General features: G+C 45.9%; 4 protein-coding genes across 6 annotated transcripts in view; 1 reads left to right on the top strand and 3 right to left on the bottom strand.

Moving 5' to 3' along the window:
* The window catches only part of LOC136196014 (uncharacterized), a 28,469-nt gene extending 27,377 nt beyond the window's left edge, over positions 1–1,092 (bottom strand). For both annotated transcript variants that reach the window (XM_065985506.1, XM_065985507.1), the window contains exons 1-3: positions 722–1,092; positions 361–595; positions 58–301 (exon numbers count right to left, since the gene is read on the bottom strand). In XM_065985506.1, the coding sequence (XP_065841578.1) occupies positions 58–301; positions 361–595; positions 722–952 (710 nt within the window). In that variant the 5' untranslated portion in view covers positions 953–1,092. The remainder of the gene's footprint in view (positions 1–57; positions 302–360; positions 596–721) is intronic.
* Positions 1,093–1,248: 156 nt separating this feature from the next.
* LOC136196016 (uncharacterized) lies at positions 1,249–4,055 on the bottom strand. 2 transcript variants are annotated; one of them, XR_010672058.1, is made up of 16 exons: positions 3,932–4,055; positions 3,818–3,874; positions 3,718–3,760; positions 3,513–3,567; positions 3,301–3,461; positions 3,005–3,178; positions 2,844–2,952; positions 2,521–2,793; positions 2,364–2,470; positions 2,179–2,270; positions 2,099–2,125; positions 1,979–2,049; positions 1,767–1,928; positions 1,627–1,717; positions 1,431–1,561; positions 1,249–1,373 (listed from the first exon to the last, which is right to left on the bottom strand). XR_010672058.1 is itself a non-coding variant. In XM_065985510.1 (14 exons), exons 1-14 carry the CDS (start codon positions 4,013–4,015, stop codon positions 1,537–1,539), a joined length of 1,596 nt encoding a protein of 531 aa, XP_065841582.1. In that variant the 5' UTR covers positions 4,016–4,055; the 3' UTR covers positions 1,519–1,536. The 2 variants fall into 2 exon arrangements, 1 of the variants encoding a protein (XP_065841582.1); XM_065985510.1 differs by lacking the exon at positions 1,249–1,373 and having other exon boundaries at positions 1,519–1,717.
* A 64-nt stretch (positions 4,056–4,119) lies between these two features.
* On the bottom strand, positions 4,120–8,291 carry LOC136196017 (uncharacterized). Its single transcript, XM_065985511.1, has 15 exons — positions 8,161–8,291; positions 8,046–8,102; positions 7,949–7,991; positions 7,745–7,799; positions 7,529–7,689; positions 5,729–5,902; positions 5,568–5,676; positions 5,260–5,520; positions 5,108–5,214; positions 4,942–5,033; positions 4,867–4,893; positions 4,742–4,812; positions 4,531–4,692; positions 4,294–4,478; positions 4,120–4,241 (listed from the first exon to the last, which is right to left on the bottom strand). Exons 1-14 carry the CDS (start codon positions 8,236–8,238, stop codon positions 4,298–4,300), a joined length of 1,578 nt encoding a protein of 525 aa, XP_065841583.1. The 5' UTR covers positions 8,239–8,291; the 3' UTR covers positions 4,120–4,241; positions 4,294–4,297.
* A 273-nt stretch (positions 8,292–8,564) lies between these two features.
* Positions 8,565–13,892, top strand: LOC136196095 (uncharacterized). The gene is made up of 2 exons (XM_065985604.1): positions 8,565–8,865; positions 9,020–13,892. The coding sequence occupies exons 1-2, from the start codon at positions 8,600–8,602 to the stop codon at positions 13,722–13,724; spliced, it is 4,971 nt and encodes a 1,656-aa protein (XP_065841676.1). The 5' UTR covers positions 8,565–8,599; the 3' UTR covers positions 13,725–13,892.
* Positions 13,893–13,996: the final 104 nt, after the last annotated feature.

Below are 13,996 nucleotides of genomic sequence, written 5' to 3'. Positions count from 1 at the left end.
AGAGAAACAAAAACGATTGAACTAACAATCGTCGTGGGAACGGATGTAGTCTACTACCTCTTGTCGTCCAGATGAACAAGATGTTGTCTTTCTTCTTCTCTTCCGCCTGGTTTCGTGTTCTCTTGCGAAAATTCGGCGTAGTCTTCGTGTCTGTGCGTCTTGACGATGCGAAATGCTCCCGGTTGCGTGCCGGGCGTGATCGAGAAGCGTCCGCGATGCGATCCGCTCTCGTCCGCGTCGTCCGACTCGTATTCGACTTCGTGGCTCATCGTCAGGTTGATGCTCAGCGCGGCGAGGATGCCTAGAGGAGTAACGGTTTTTTGTCCCGCGAAAGGGGGCCCCACCCCTCAAACTTCCCACCTTTTTTCAGCGCCGTCGCCTCTGGATCGGTGTCGCTCGGATAATATACGGATCGAACAAGTCCTCGGCTGTCTTGAACGAAGAAGAAATCGTCGGCGAACAACTTTTCCAGTTGGCTGTCCACTTGACCACGTTTGACGATGGCCAGACCTTCGCTGACGACCTTGCGAGTATTCTTAACGTCCATTTCGACGAGCCACGACCCATCGTACTCTTCGACAACGGCGAGCGTGACCTAGCAAACGGAAAAAACGATCATGCAGGCAAAAAATGATAATTGAAGCATAAGCTATAAGAATACAAAAAGAACTCGAAGCCTTAGCTAGTAGAAACACCCATCGAAAAAACTCCCCAGACTCACCGTAGCGGCTATCCCAAAGCCTCCGCTCTTAGTCGATCGAAACTCGACCTGCATCGTGTAGTCGTACTCGAGACATCGTGCCGAGACTGCGGAATAGCTCAGCGTGATCGCGTCGTCTCGTGCAGCGCCTTCGGAGAGCTCTTCTCGCGAATACGAACGATATCGCGCTTGGGCCGAGCACAGGACGACGGCGAGCAGAGAGAGCGTTGTTAGAACTCGACGCGTAACCATGGCGAGCTACGCGCCCTTCAAAAACTGAAGGTGTGGTGACGTCTAGTGCGCGTCCGAATGAAGGTGGGAGGCTTGCTGTAGCAGCGTACTCAGAAAATCGCCCCTCTCCTTACAATGCAAGACGCCCTCTGGTCTAAGGAGAGTGAACAGAGAACTGATCCCGCGAGGCAACGTCACGGTCTCACGCGAGAGCGAAAATCGAATTAGTAATCGATACTTGTAACTGCGAGCGACTTACATCCAACGTCCCGTGAAGCCGGATTTCGCGAACTAAGATGCTGAACCCGGCATCGATCCGGTTCCGGGCGCTTGACCCCGGTTGGGTCACATAGGCCAACGAATAGAGCTGGTTGACCACTTCCGTATTCTGGCCAAAACCAGTCATTGAGGAGACCCTTTCAGACCAGGAGATGAAGGATCTCTAATTAATAAATTAAAATCGAAGTCTCATTTATAAAAATAGTTGTGGAGCCCTGACCTGAAATTTTAGCATAGTCTAGGCAAGCAACCCTTGCAAATGAGTGTCATTTGCGTAAAGGAAGTCCACTGTCGTCACTCGCGATCTATATAGGCGACTGACCGTTTTATTGTTTCTTCTGCTTTTGAAGGCTACTCGGTAGGTTCACCGACAAAAGCAGTGCTACGAGATACACAATAGAAAAGAAATAAAATACCAAGTGATGTCCAAAAGGAAATCCCAGATGACCTTCTCCCCAGCCGATGCTCCAAGCAAAAAGAGAGCCGCCAACGGACGGAGAAAAGGTTCTAAATATATATAATCAAAACCCTACTTGGACACATGCACTGATTGCACCTCGTTAGAGCAGTCAGCGAAACGGAAAGACCGTTGATGGCGCCGACACGATATTTTGGCACCGAATTATTCATACAGATGGATACCATGATAAAGGTGACGCCCATGCAGAACCGCAAGAAAATGAGACTGACCAAAAGCATGGTCCACAGGGCCGCAGAACTATGTAGGAAATAAGAATAAAAAGATACGAAAAATGCAGCTGCACGCACTTTTCTATAGACGACAACGCGGGCAAAGAAGCGGTGATGAGTACACAGACAGTACAAGCCGCGTAGAACGTCTGCATCGCATAGAAAACGACTATAGTAAATAAAGAGATATATATGTACCATCAATGAGCCGAGTTTCTTCTCCAGCTACATACACCAAGCGTATATTAGATCGAGATAGAGAGCACCCAAAGACTTACTTTGCGCACAAAAATAATCTGAACGGGAACCAGTACGACTGATAGAACTGCTTGCGATATGCCGATTTCTTTTTCGCTGAAACCCAGTCCACCTACAAAGGAAAAGATGTTAAAGTACTGGTACATCTACAGGCCAAAAGTAAAATGGCTATGATACATAGAATTACAGTATTAATCTGAACAACCTCTATAAGACTTCGTGGCCATCCACACGCTCGCCAGTTCGTCGAAACCGACCACAGAAAAGGAAATGACGCAATATGTGGCTATTGACATTCTCGCTCCCTTGATCCTAGTCAAAAAAAACTATTTTTCAAAATACTCGAACTCTATCTTTTATACTTCAGTATGTTCCACCAGGTCGAGTCTTTAATCGCAGTCACGCTGGCTCGTCTCGCTCGTCTTCCCAAGCCACGAAATCGAGTCCACACTCCATTGCTCTCGCGTACATACGCCTTCGGTTCTGACTCATCAGCAACAGTATCTATGTCTTGGACGAAAGTATCGTTGTTCTCTTTCGTTCTTTCTATGCTGACAGAGCCATCATCGTCATTTCCCACTGGACGTACGTACAGCACAGATGCCTCTACTTCATCGACGTTGTACGACGACCCACTATAAATACTTCTAATAACTAAAGCACGAATTATTCCCCCCCTGCGCACCGTTTACGCAACGTTTCCGGAAGAAGAAAAAAGACGAGCACGAGACCAATCGCGAAGAGAGAAGCGGTCACAGTGCACGGCAAGAAATAAGGAAACGTCTCGAGAAATCCTTAGAAGAAGGTCTCCCCTTATCTATTCATGAATGCCGATCTCCTGCTTACCTCCTGAAGAAAACGTACCGGGATACTGTCGCACCGGTTCGGCGAGGAGTCCACCGAGGGCTGGACCGACGACGAGACCCAATCCCCAGGAGGCTTCGACGAACGTCATTCCCAAAGCCTGGTTTGTGTCATCCGATACGTCGGCTACAGTCGCTTTGGACGCTCCAACGACACCTAAAAAGAGCATCAGATAATTAATTAATTAAAAAACAGAATTGTCGAGAATTTATATTCTAATTAAATATTAATATCGTTACCTAACAATAATGTTTTTTAAATAACATACGTTCACGTACCGTTGCTTGCGCCGCTTAGAAATCTCGTTACCATTGCCCATGCCAAGCCCAAGCGTGTATTGGTGAATCCGAACATGAAGGTGAAGACTGCTATTCCGCTTCCGCTTACGAGGACTGTCAGTCGACGGCCTTTTTTGTCGGCTAATATTCCCCAAAAGTAGCTAAGACGTCAAATCGATTTTTTTCGTCGTCTATTTGCTCGGCTTTTGCACCATGCGAAAAATCGTCCAAAGAAATATGCGGAGGCAACAAATCCAGCGTAGTACCCTGAGGAAAGAAAACCCCAATATAAGTAAGAGGTCAGCTTTAGAAAAAAAATAGAAAATTCCTGGCAATTTTAAACTTACGTCAAAAAAGGCAGATGATCGTCTGACCATTTACTAGCAACTACTGTAACTAATAATGTAATCTCCGTACCTACGTCTTCCTCTTGTACAAATTCTCCATTTACTCTGAATTTCTATGCATAAAAGAAGAAGACGATGGCACTAGGGCTCAGTCTCTTCGTCCGGCTTACCCTAACCATCCAAGGCAAGTAAGGAAACAGCATAGAAATGGTCGATGAACTAGCTGTCTGCAGACAGTACACCTGCTACGCGTTCTTGAGCCTTCTACGCGCAGGCTCTCTTACCAGTATTGTGAACGAGACTAGAATCACCCTCCAGTTGACTGGAGTCGGTTCGAGCTTAGAGCTGCTTCTTGATAGAGTTTCCATATCATCTTCGCTGGAGCGCGCGCTATAGCAGTGTGAAGCAAATGATCTGGCACTGCAGCTAGTAGTAAAAGGCGCTGAAATTAAAGTGCATTTGCACTGGCTACTACAGGAGATAAAGGATATAATGCAAATGCCTTATTAATTGAAATTGAAGTTGATAAAAATAGTTACATAGCCCAGAGCCCCAGACCTGAAATTTTTGAAGCATAGTCTGGACAAGTGACCCCTGTGTAAAAAAGTCACTGTCGTCACTCGTAATTTACATATAAATGACTGACCATTTTATTCTTTCTTCTGCTTTTGAAGGCTACTCGGTAGGTTCACCGACAAAAGCAGTGCTGCCAGATACACAATAGAAAAGAAATAAAATACCAAGTGATGACCGAAAGGAAATCCCAAATGACTTCTTCCCCAGCTGATGCTCCAAGCAAAAAGAGAACCGCTAACGGTAGGAGAAAAGGTTCTAAAATACATATATAATCAAAACCCTACTTGGACACATGCACTGATTGCACCTCGTTAGAGCAGTCAGCGAAACGGCAATACCGTGCATAGAACCAACGCGATATTTCGGCACCGAGTTATTCATGAAGATGAATACCATGATGAAGAGGATGCCAATGAAGAACCGCAAGAAAAGGAGAGTGACCAAAAGCGTAGTCCATAGGACCACAGTACTAGGTAAGAAATAAGAAAAACGAAAGAACCGTATGCAGTGGCACTTACTTTTCTATAGACGACAATACCGGCAAAAAAGCGGTGAGGAGTGCACAGGCAGTACAGGACACGTAGAACGTCTGCATCACATAGAAGACATACTAATTGAAGAGATCCTAAGTACATATATGTACCGTCAGCGAGCCGAGTTTCTTTTCCAGCTACACCAAGAGCATTAGATCGTGCTAGAGAGCCCCCCAAAGACTTACTTTGTGCACAATAATAATTTGAATAGGAAGCAGTACGAGAGATATAACTGCTTGCGAAATGCCGATTTCTTTTTCGCTGAAACCCAGTCCCCCTAAAGCAAAAAGGAAAGGTAGTATCAACGTCTATGAATCAAAAGGATTAAATTACGCTATTAATCTAAACGACCTCTATAGGGCTTCGTGGCCATCCACACGCTGGCCAGTTCATCAAAACCGATAACAGAAAAGGAAAGGACGCAGTATGTGGCTATTGACATTCTCGCCTCCTTCATCCTAGTCGAACAGCTATTTTCAAAATACTCGAATTCTATCTTTTACTTGAGTATGTTCCACCAGGTCGAGTCCTTAATTACCGTTACGCTAGCTCGTCTTGCTCGTCTTCCCAAGCCACGAAATCGAGTCCACACTCCATTGCTCCCAGGCGCAGGCGCCTCTGGTTCTAACTCATCAGTATCTACCCCTTGGACGAAACTATCCTCTTCAGTTCTTTCTATGTTGACAGTGCCGTCATCGTCATTTCCGACTGGGCAAACGTATGCAACAGCTGCCTCTACTTCTGCAACGTCGTACGATGACCCACTATGTGATATTATTAAATAGCTTAATTAATAAATTTCCCTGCGCACCGTTTACGCAACGTTTCCGGCAGAAGAAAATAGACGAGAACGAGACCAATCACGAGGAGAGAAGCGGTTAGAGTGCACGGTAAGAAATACGGAAACGTCTCAAGAAACCCTTCGAAAGTCTCCTATCAATATATTCGTCTGAATACCGATCTCCCGCTTACCTCCCGAAGAAAACGTACCGGGATACTGTCGCACCGGTTCGGCGAGAAGTCCACCAAGGGCTGGACCAACAACGAGACCAAATCCCCAGGCGGCTTCCATGTACGTCATTCCTATAGCCTGGTTCGTATTATCCGAAACGTCGGCTACAGTCGCTTTGGATGCGCCAATGACACCTAAAAAGACAATCACAAGCCGAGAATTATTAGGTATATATAAAGTAAACGAAACAGGTTAAAATTAAATATTAATGTGACAAGGGTTCTGCCAAGAATTTTTAAGGGAAGAAATACTCCAAGAAAAATTTTGTGCAGGTTACCTAGCTTTAGTTTTAGAAATCAATAGAAAAGGCTTCACTCGCCAGCTTTCGCAGTAAGCGACGCCCCAACTTTCCCGTAGTAATTAAAAGTTTTGGAAAACTGAGTTTTAATTCGTTAGGTCTAGCGGAAAACTGTAAAGATCAGTTCCTTTTGCCTATGAGTCTGAAGGTTTGCGTAAAGGACTTCTATATTCGTGAATTGGGCGAAGGGTCCCCCTTTGGGAGAACAAAGCTTCGTTTGACCGCCGCGAGCTCAAAAACGCGTTTTCTCGCGTAGAGAACTTTAAAAAAGATCAAAAAACATCGACACTTGACACAAACCCCACGGAAGACGGTGCTATGGAGGTTTATCCGGTGACAGAGGTGCCCAGGAGCTGGGAGAGAGATGCGAGAACTAGGAAGGCGTGCAATGTTACACCCTTGTCAAGTGAGGAATGAGGCGACCACCGGGTCATAGTGCCTCAAGCCTTGGGGAGTGTTGCCAATCTCCCTTCTATCCTAGCCACGAGCTCTGCTCTGCTCCATCTGATAAGTACTTGTAAATTTATACTCATACGCGACTAGGACCCTACGACTGCAGCTATTCAAAATCAAAAAGCGCTTCGTTTGAACCGAAATCTTTGCCAATGGGCTGCAATCGACCGCAAATGCAATTCTGACAACAAAAACAAACAAAATTTTGTTGAAAATCAATTCAAAATGCGAAAAAAAACAACGCACGTGTACTACGTACGCAAGACACGCCCTGTCACGCTGCATTGAGCAACGCATGACGTCAATCAACGCGCTGCTACGAAATGCCCTAATACGCGAAGTAGAAGCGATGAATCGGTCACGAAAGGCATTGTGGGTCTATTCTAAATCCATTCAGTCGCTATTTGCACGCGAAAAGCGAACGCAAACGCAGATACGGCAGTACGCTTGGTCAGCAAAACCAAGGCGCTACGTCGCTTCTATAACGGGAAAATCAAACGTGCGCTACACTTGATACGCAAACAATCCTACGAAAACGCTATGTAGCTTGACTATTCCACCCGTTTCTCGTCAAATTACCTAACCAAAGGACAGGGTATGATAAAAAACTCCGGTACTGTGCACGTTTCACAGTACAATAGTACTAAAATGCGCGAGATGCGACAACGGGCCGTCCCTTCTGCAGTAATTACTGCATGGGACGGGCCGTCTCTTCTGCCGTACGTCCTTAAGAATCAATGGTGAAGGGTTCACTCCATTTTTTCAGGCCATACCCATGGGAATCAATGGAAAGGACGTTTTTTCTTTCATGGGATTTTGAATTTTTGCGTCTCTACTAAATGAACGTAGCGTTCTATACATAACGTTTCATTAGTAGTATGGGTCAACAATAGACGAGTGGGCAGAATCCTGAATGTCGTTTAAAGGATATTGCTACTTAGCAATTACAATAAGAGATTTAATTTTAAACCGCGTCTCCGGAGAACGATAAAGCGTCCTTTTTACGTACCGTTGCTTGCACCGCTTAGAAACCTCGTTACCATCGCCCAGGCCAAGCCCAAGTGGGTGTTGGTGAACCCGAACATGAAGGTGAAGACTGCTATTGCACTTCCGCTGATGAGAATTGTCAGTCGACGGCCTTTCTTGTCTGCTAATATTCCCCAAAAGTAGCTAATAAGAGACGACGCGTCAAATCGATTTCTTCGTCTATTTGCTCGGCTTTCACCATGCAAAAAATCGTCCAAAGAAGTATGCGGAGGCAACAAATCCAGCGTAGTACCCTGAGAAAATCCAATAAGCGGTCAGCTTTGAGAAAAGAGAAAATACAGTACGTAGACAACATCAAATAAATTACACAGTCAAAAAATACAGACGATACCAGAGCTCATATCAAGAAGGCTCTGGTAGTAACTATAATTAATCTCCGTACCTACGTCTTCCTCTTGAACAAATTCTCCATTCACTCTGAATTTCTATATGTAGAAGAAGACGATGATAGTTGGACGCTCTCTCTTTGTCCGGCTTACCCTAACCATCCAAGGCAAGTAAGGAAACAGCATAGAAATGGTCGCCGAACTGGCTGCCTGCAGATGGTACGCCTTCCTACGCTTTCTTAGGTCTTCTTCGCGTAGGCTCTCTTACCAGTATCGTGAACGAGACTAGAACCACTCTCCAGTTGACTGGAGTCGGCCTAGAGCTGCTTCCTGACAAAGTTTCCATACTCAAATCATCTTCGCAGGGAGAGATTCGCGTTGCTTTCCCTTGTTTTCCTTTTTATAGTGCGCGCGCTAGAGTAGCTAGCAGATGCAAATCTCCTATGGTGCAGCAAATGAAATGCATCTCTGCAGAGGCTATCTGGCACTGCAGGCTTTCAGGAGGAGCGTTAGGGTACACAGTAGAAGGCGTTGAAATTAGAATAAAGTACAATTGCACAGGCTACTATTAATTAATTAAACTCAGTAGAGATAATTTGTGCAAATAATCATAATTCAATAAGAGTCTGCATGTGCTCTATTGTCATGTGATTCTTTCCTTACTCACTTTGTGTGTGCTCACGTACGTCGTGAACTTCTACTTCGCCATGGCTGAAGCACAAGATCCTCCAAAACTTTTGGACGAAAATTACTACAGACTGCTCAGTGTCGGTCTGAACGCGTCGTCCGACGAAATCAAGAAGAAGTATCGTGCTCTTGCCCGCGACTATCATCCGGACAAGAGCTCCAATCCTCTAGCAGGCGAAATCATGAGCAAAATCAATCGAGCCTATTCCGTTCTCATGGACAAGGCTAAACGCGAAGCGTACGATGAAAAACTTGCCGACGATGACGAAGCAGTAGATGATCTCGAGTAAGACATGCCTATTATACTAATAGACAGCTAGAGGCTTGTACGTGGGATCGAGGGAGGCTCGGGAATGGGGACTTCGCTTGACGGAGAAACGTCCTAAGAAAACACCCTCTTATAGTTGACACTAAGACTAATAATAATGATCATTTTCTAGTGTTCTGCCAGGCACTGTCCGCGCTTCCGAGCAATTTATGGCTTCTTTCCCAGTTTGGCTGAAATCGAACGTTTTCTGCGCTGGCGAGAAAAGACTGGCTTCTCTTGCATCTCAACTGCAAACGTTTCTTCGCGACACGTTTCCCAATCTGGCAAAGACGCCAAAGCCTTTGCCGCAGAAGCCAAAGGTTGGCACCAAGAAAAGGCCGCTAGAGAGGGCTCTAGACGAAATAAAAGAACTTCGCGATTCTGGCTTGTCAGAAATGGTGCCAACTGCACACAGCGGCAACGTCAAAAAAATTAGAAAACTCTTAGAAGATATTCAATTTCGCCGAGGCCATGCCTGCTCAAAAAGAGAAGACGGCAGTGTTCCTGTCGTCGATTTATCAGCAGCGACGTCGAAAGAACTTTGCTTCTTGCTGAGCCTCTTCTCCCTGCAGTGGGATGAGAGCGATTTGACAGATGCGTCACGAGATGAACTTCTCGGCCTACTACTGCTTTTTGTTCCTCACAAAAAACCAGAAGCTCCTGCTCAAGCTTCTGATCGGTCGACCTCATCATATTGCTCGACGCCTAGCTGCAAAACAAGTTTGGGATTTTGGAGAAGAGGGCAGAATTGCTTTGCCTGTGCAAAAACATTTTGCTCTTCTTGCATACGTCAGCTGAACTCCGATCCGCTTCTCGACGTTCACTCCAAAACCAACGTTTGCAATGAGTGTTATGAAAGATCTCGCGGCATCCAAGCAAAGGCTTGGCTAGACATGGGATTTCAGTTGATCAATCGTCAAAGCATGTCTTCACTTTATGCCGCCAGTGCCTGCCTTTCCTTTGCTTCTTCGTTTGACGAGAGCATCGTCACTCCGCTTCAAATAGCCAAGAACTTAAACAAAGCAGGTTTTCACCAATTGTCACTTATTGTTCTTTTGCCAATTGTCGAACCTGTCGTGCTTTCAACAAAAGAGGAATATGAACCGGTGCAATCAATCAAAGCTCTTTTACTTCTGTCATCAGTACTTATTGCTTGGACTAGCAAGGAAGAATCCTTCTCTGACAAAGAACGGTTTTGCTATCTTTGTGCGGCAAAAGAGAGCTTTCTCCAAGCAGTTGAACGGCAACTCATGACAGAAACGCCGATCGAAATTCCCGATATGAATAAGAAGAAGGAAGAGCTCGATAAGCTAATTCAAGCAGCAGACGTTTACGAGAAACGTTGTAGAGAGCACGCCACGCGCGTTGGATTAAAGCGCTCGCAATTAGACGCCGCTTGGGAGTCACGAGAATGGGACGAGTTGTGGGGGCTTGTCACTGCGCCTCCAGACACAAATGAAAACCTAAGCGAGTCCTTTTATCAAACTCACAAAGACAGCGGACTTGAAGCACTAGACGTCTTTCTCGAACAAAGGGTTGGTTTCATTAATCAAATGCGCGGCGATGATCAGGCAGGATTACGTTTACTAGCTGGAGTAGCGAAAACAAATGAAGGAAATTACGTCCAGGGTCTGCATGATATAGAGAGTGCGGTATGGACAGGCCATCATTCTGAATGGCTACCAAATGCAGCTGTCAAGGTCTTTATTGCTGTATTTTCTATTCCTGCGGCAAGCCACGCTATTGCTCATCAGACACTCTTTCAAAACTGCGTTGGACTAACGCCTGAAATTCTCGTTTCCTTAGCTTCCGACTCCGAGCTAATCAAATGCGGCTTACTGCCTAGCTTATCCATGGTGTTTCCTCCCAGCACAAATCGCGTTTGGCCGGACTTTTGGGTGCGTTCTTCAAAAACGGCGCGAAAATACGAAGAAGGAATCGCCAAGAATTTCTCCAGTGGAAAATGGTCCCATCGAGACGTCGCCTTGGCGTATCTCGATTTCATGCCCGCCTGCTGTCATTCGTCCGAAATAGTCATTACTCTTCTAATGGCTGGCTCGTGGTTTCTAAAGGAACTTGACACCAAAGCAAAAGCCAGCGATTTCGCGCCTCGCTCTGAACGCCGACAGCGGTCCAAGATACACCCTGAGCTTTATGCCCTGAAGCAGTCCGTACTGAAATGCGCCGAGTTCGCCTACCAGATCTTCCGTCAGCGTCTTCATCCTGGCATGCAATTCTACGTGCTCCGTCAGTGCGTTGGAATGGTCATTCACGCAATCAAGCTGGCAAATCAGGACTTCACAGAAAAAGAAAGTCAACTTATTGTAGAAATGTTTCGCACTCTGATCTACTACGCTCGATTCTGTCCTTTTTGGCATATTCCCGTCGTTGGAATATCGGAAGCGATACTGCTTAATATCATCTCGGGCCAATTGCACTCTGAGTACATGCTCGAGCTTCAAAACGTCGAGTCGCCCGACAGTCGTCCAGTCAGCATGCAGGAAGTGAACTATCAAATTTACGAGAACGACCTGCTTCATTTGTCGGAGCTTGTCAGCAGTGATGACGCTTACGAAAAGTGCGCTGAGACATTAATTCGCGAAAACGGTTGGACGTGGGAGCACGTTTCCGACACGATGACATCACCTCTACTACCGCGCACTCCAGATGGCTGGCTCGTTCAAGAACCAAAATTTGCCGTTGACCTAGACTACGCAGAATTGTACGGCTTCGAAATTGATGTAGATTCCAGCTCGCCTTCACTTAGACTTTTGGTTAAGAAACCAGACAGCAGCAATATAGGACTATTCTCCCAGTCTGATGTAGCTGAAGCTATTAGGCTTAACCGTAAGGATCCGTGCCTTCCCGTTTTCAGTTTGGATCCGCCAAGTCCCTACGAACGATATCATCCTTTTCAGAAGCTTTGGTACAAGCCAGACAGAATTCAAGGCACGGGCTTGCTAAAGGCTATGCTGGAAGCAGACTACCTGATGAAATCGTTTAGCGTTGGATCAGATATTTCCTCAAAACCGCCGTTCAAACAGCGACCCACTATAATTGGAGACGGCAGCGGTTTGCTTGACAAACTTCCCAGGCACGTCAGATCACTACTTCGGCCTGTTCGCGATCGAAAATGGTCTCCTGATAGTCGCGCTCACCGATTCTGGATTCAAGCGGACGAGTTGGCTTACAATCGTGTGGCGAACAGCAGCGGCAGTTCTAAAATTGTTTACCATTTTAAGCGTCCGACGATGGTGGTTCGCACGTCTCCCATGATTCACGACGTTGATGGGAAACTGATCGACGCACCTCAAATGGATCCGGACAGTCCGGAAATGCAATTTGCAAACGATCTGACCAAGAATTACGACGAAATTGGCGCTCATTTTCCAATTTTTCTGCGTCTGCGAGAATTAGTGAAATTGATGTTTGTCGGACGCGTTATTCACGGCGTTATTGAAGGCATAAAAGAACAGCAATCAAATGCACAAGTCGACGAAGCAGTCGTGATAAAAATAGAAAGGGAAAATTGGAGACAAAATTGTGATTCGGTCGAAACCTTGCTAAGGAAAATGAGAAACGAGATTGATTCAAAAGGAGGCATTGGAGCGTTTGTTGAAGGGACTTTCTCTAACATTGTAAGCCAGCTTGACAATGCCTGCCATTACTCCGTCTCTCGCAGAGAACTCGAGGGCCACGTTCACCGATGGTTACGCTCCGAAAAAGGATCCGCACGTCGTCTTTCCGAATTCATCTGTTCCAAGAAAAAGTTGCCAACTCGGGACGAAATTCGCTCCCAATGCCTCGACCACATTCGGGAAGAATATCGCAAAAAAGAAAAAGCGTTTGAAAGCGCTCTCAATTCGATAGTCCAAAAGGGATCGTCATGTGAATTTCAGTGGAAAAGTCATTCTCAATGGGTGCCTGCAGCCCTCTACAAGTCTAGTGCCGAAGAGAGTCTATCTTTATGCTACGGTGGCGTCACTTTAGTTCCTAAAATTCGCGAAAGCCCCGTACGACTGCCAAACACAAGAATTGCAACCGTTACCGCGTCAGGAAGAAATCAGACGAATTCTTCCAGGAGAGCACCGTCCTACTTTAATCAAGCCTCTGCCTTTGCTGCAAAGAGTACAACGGCTGCTAGTGCCAGTAGTGGCGGCAAAAGTACAACAGGTCTATTGGCTCCGGCTGGAGGTAGTGGCGGCAACGGAAGCAATAACTCTCGTCTGAGCCGCGGAGGTGAAAAGAGCGGCAATCCGCAACAAAAGGGCAGCTCAAGCCAGGCATCGTCAAAACCTCCATCTCCCATGAAAACTAGAGATCTTGACAAGAGCACGCCAAGGGCTGATGCAAAAATTATTGACAAGAAACGCGATTTATATACCGGGGGCAAAGGAAGTGGTCCAAAGCACAGAGACCACGTCGTTGAAAAGCAAGTGGTTTCCTTTGTAGTAAATGAAGCGAGAAAGAACAATGCGCTTCGTTTAATTGGGCAAACGAGAATGAAAGAGCTGAAGGAATGCTTGAGAGACGTTTTCAATCGCCCCGTCAATCAGATTCCAACTTTTGCTAACGTAAATAGAGTTAAAGGGGCAATCACGCGTACCTGCATTACGGCACATGTCAGCGGGCGAAATTTCGACAGAGAAGCTGCCGTTGCAAAGCTTAGAAATTTAGGCGTTGATTGGAATACGTATCGTGAAGTTTGGAAAGAACATGCACAAAGCACTGCATCAGCTCTTCGCCAAGAGCTGAGAGGAAAAGGAAAAGTTATGCAACAGGCAGGAGAAGCGATTTTGTCTTACTTGGATCAATTTGACAGAATGATGTTCGGGTAGCGTCGTTGCGTGCCTAATAGTTTAGTTTGTCTGTGGTTACAAGCACTGTTATCAGTAGTATCGTATGTGTATGTCGTAGTTGACTAAACACTACTTGATCCACTTTTATGCACGTTACATATACAACACTTTGTGCTGTTTTACTTCTATTATTATTTTTGTAGCTAGTGGCGCAATTGATTGCAATAAATGGCTTGGTATTTTAGCAATATAGGGAAAATCAACCGGGATATAATGGCGCAGTCATAAGCGCACCGTCTGAAAGATGTTAA

Source organism: Oscarella lobularis, chromosome 15 (assembly GCF_947507565.1).
Source record: "Oscarella lobularis chromosome 15, ooOscLobu1.1, whole genome shotgun sequence".
Classification (NCBI taxonomy): domain Eukaryota; kingdom Metazoa; phylum Porifera; class Homoscleromorpha; order Homosclerophorida; family Oscarellidae; genus Oscarella; species Oscarella lobularis.
Note: the sequence above shows the minus strand (reverse complement) of the source record. Positions and strands in the feature narration are given on the sequence as shown.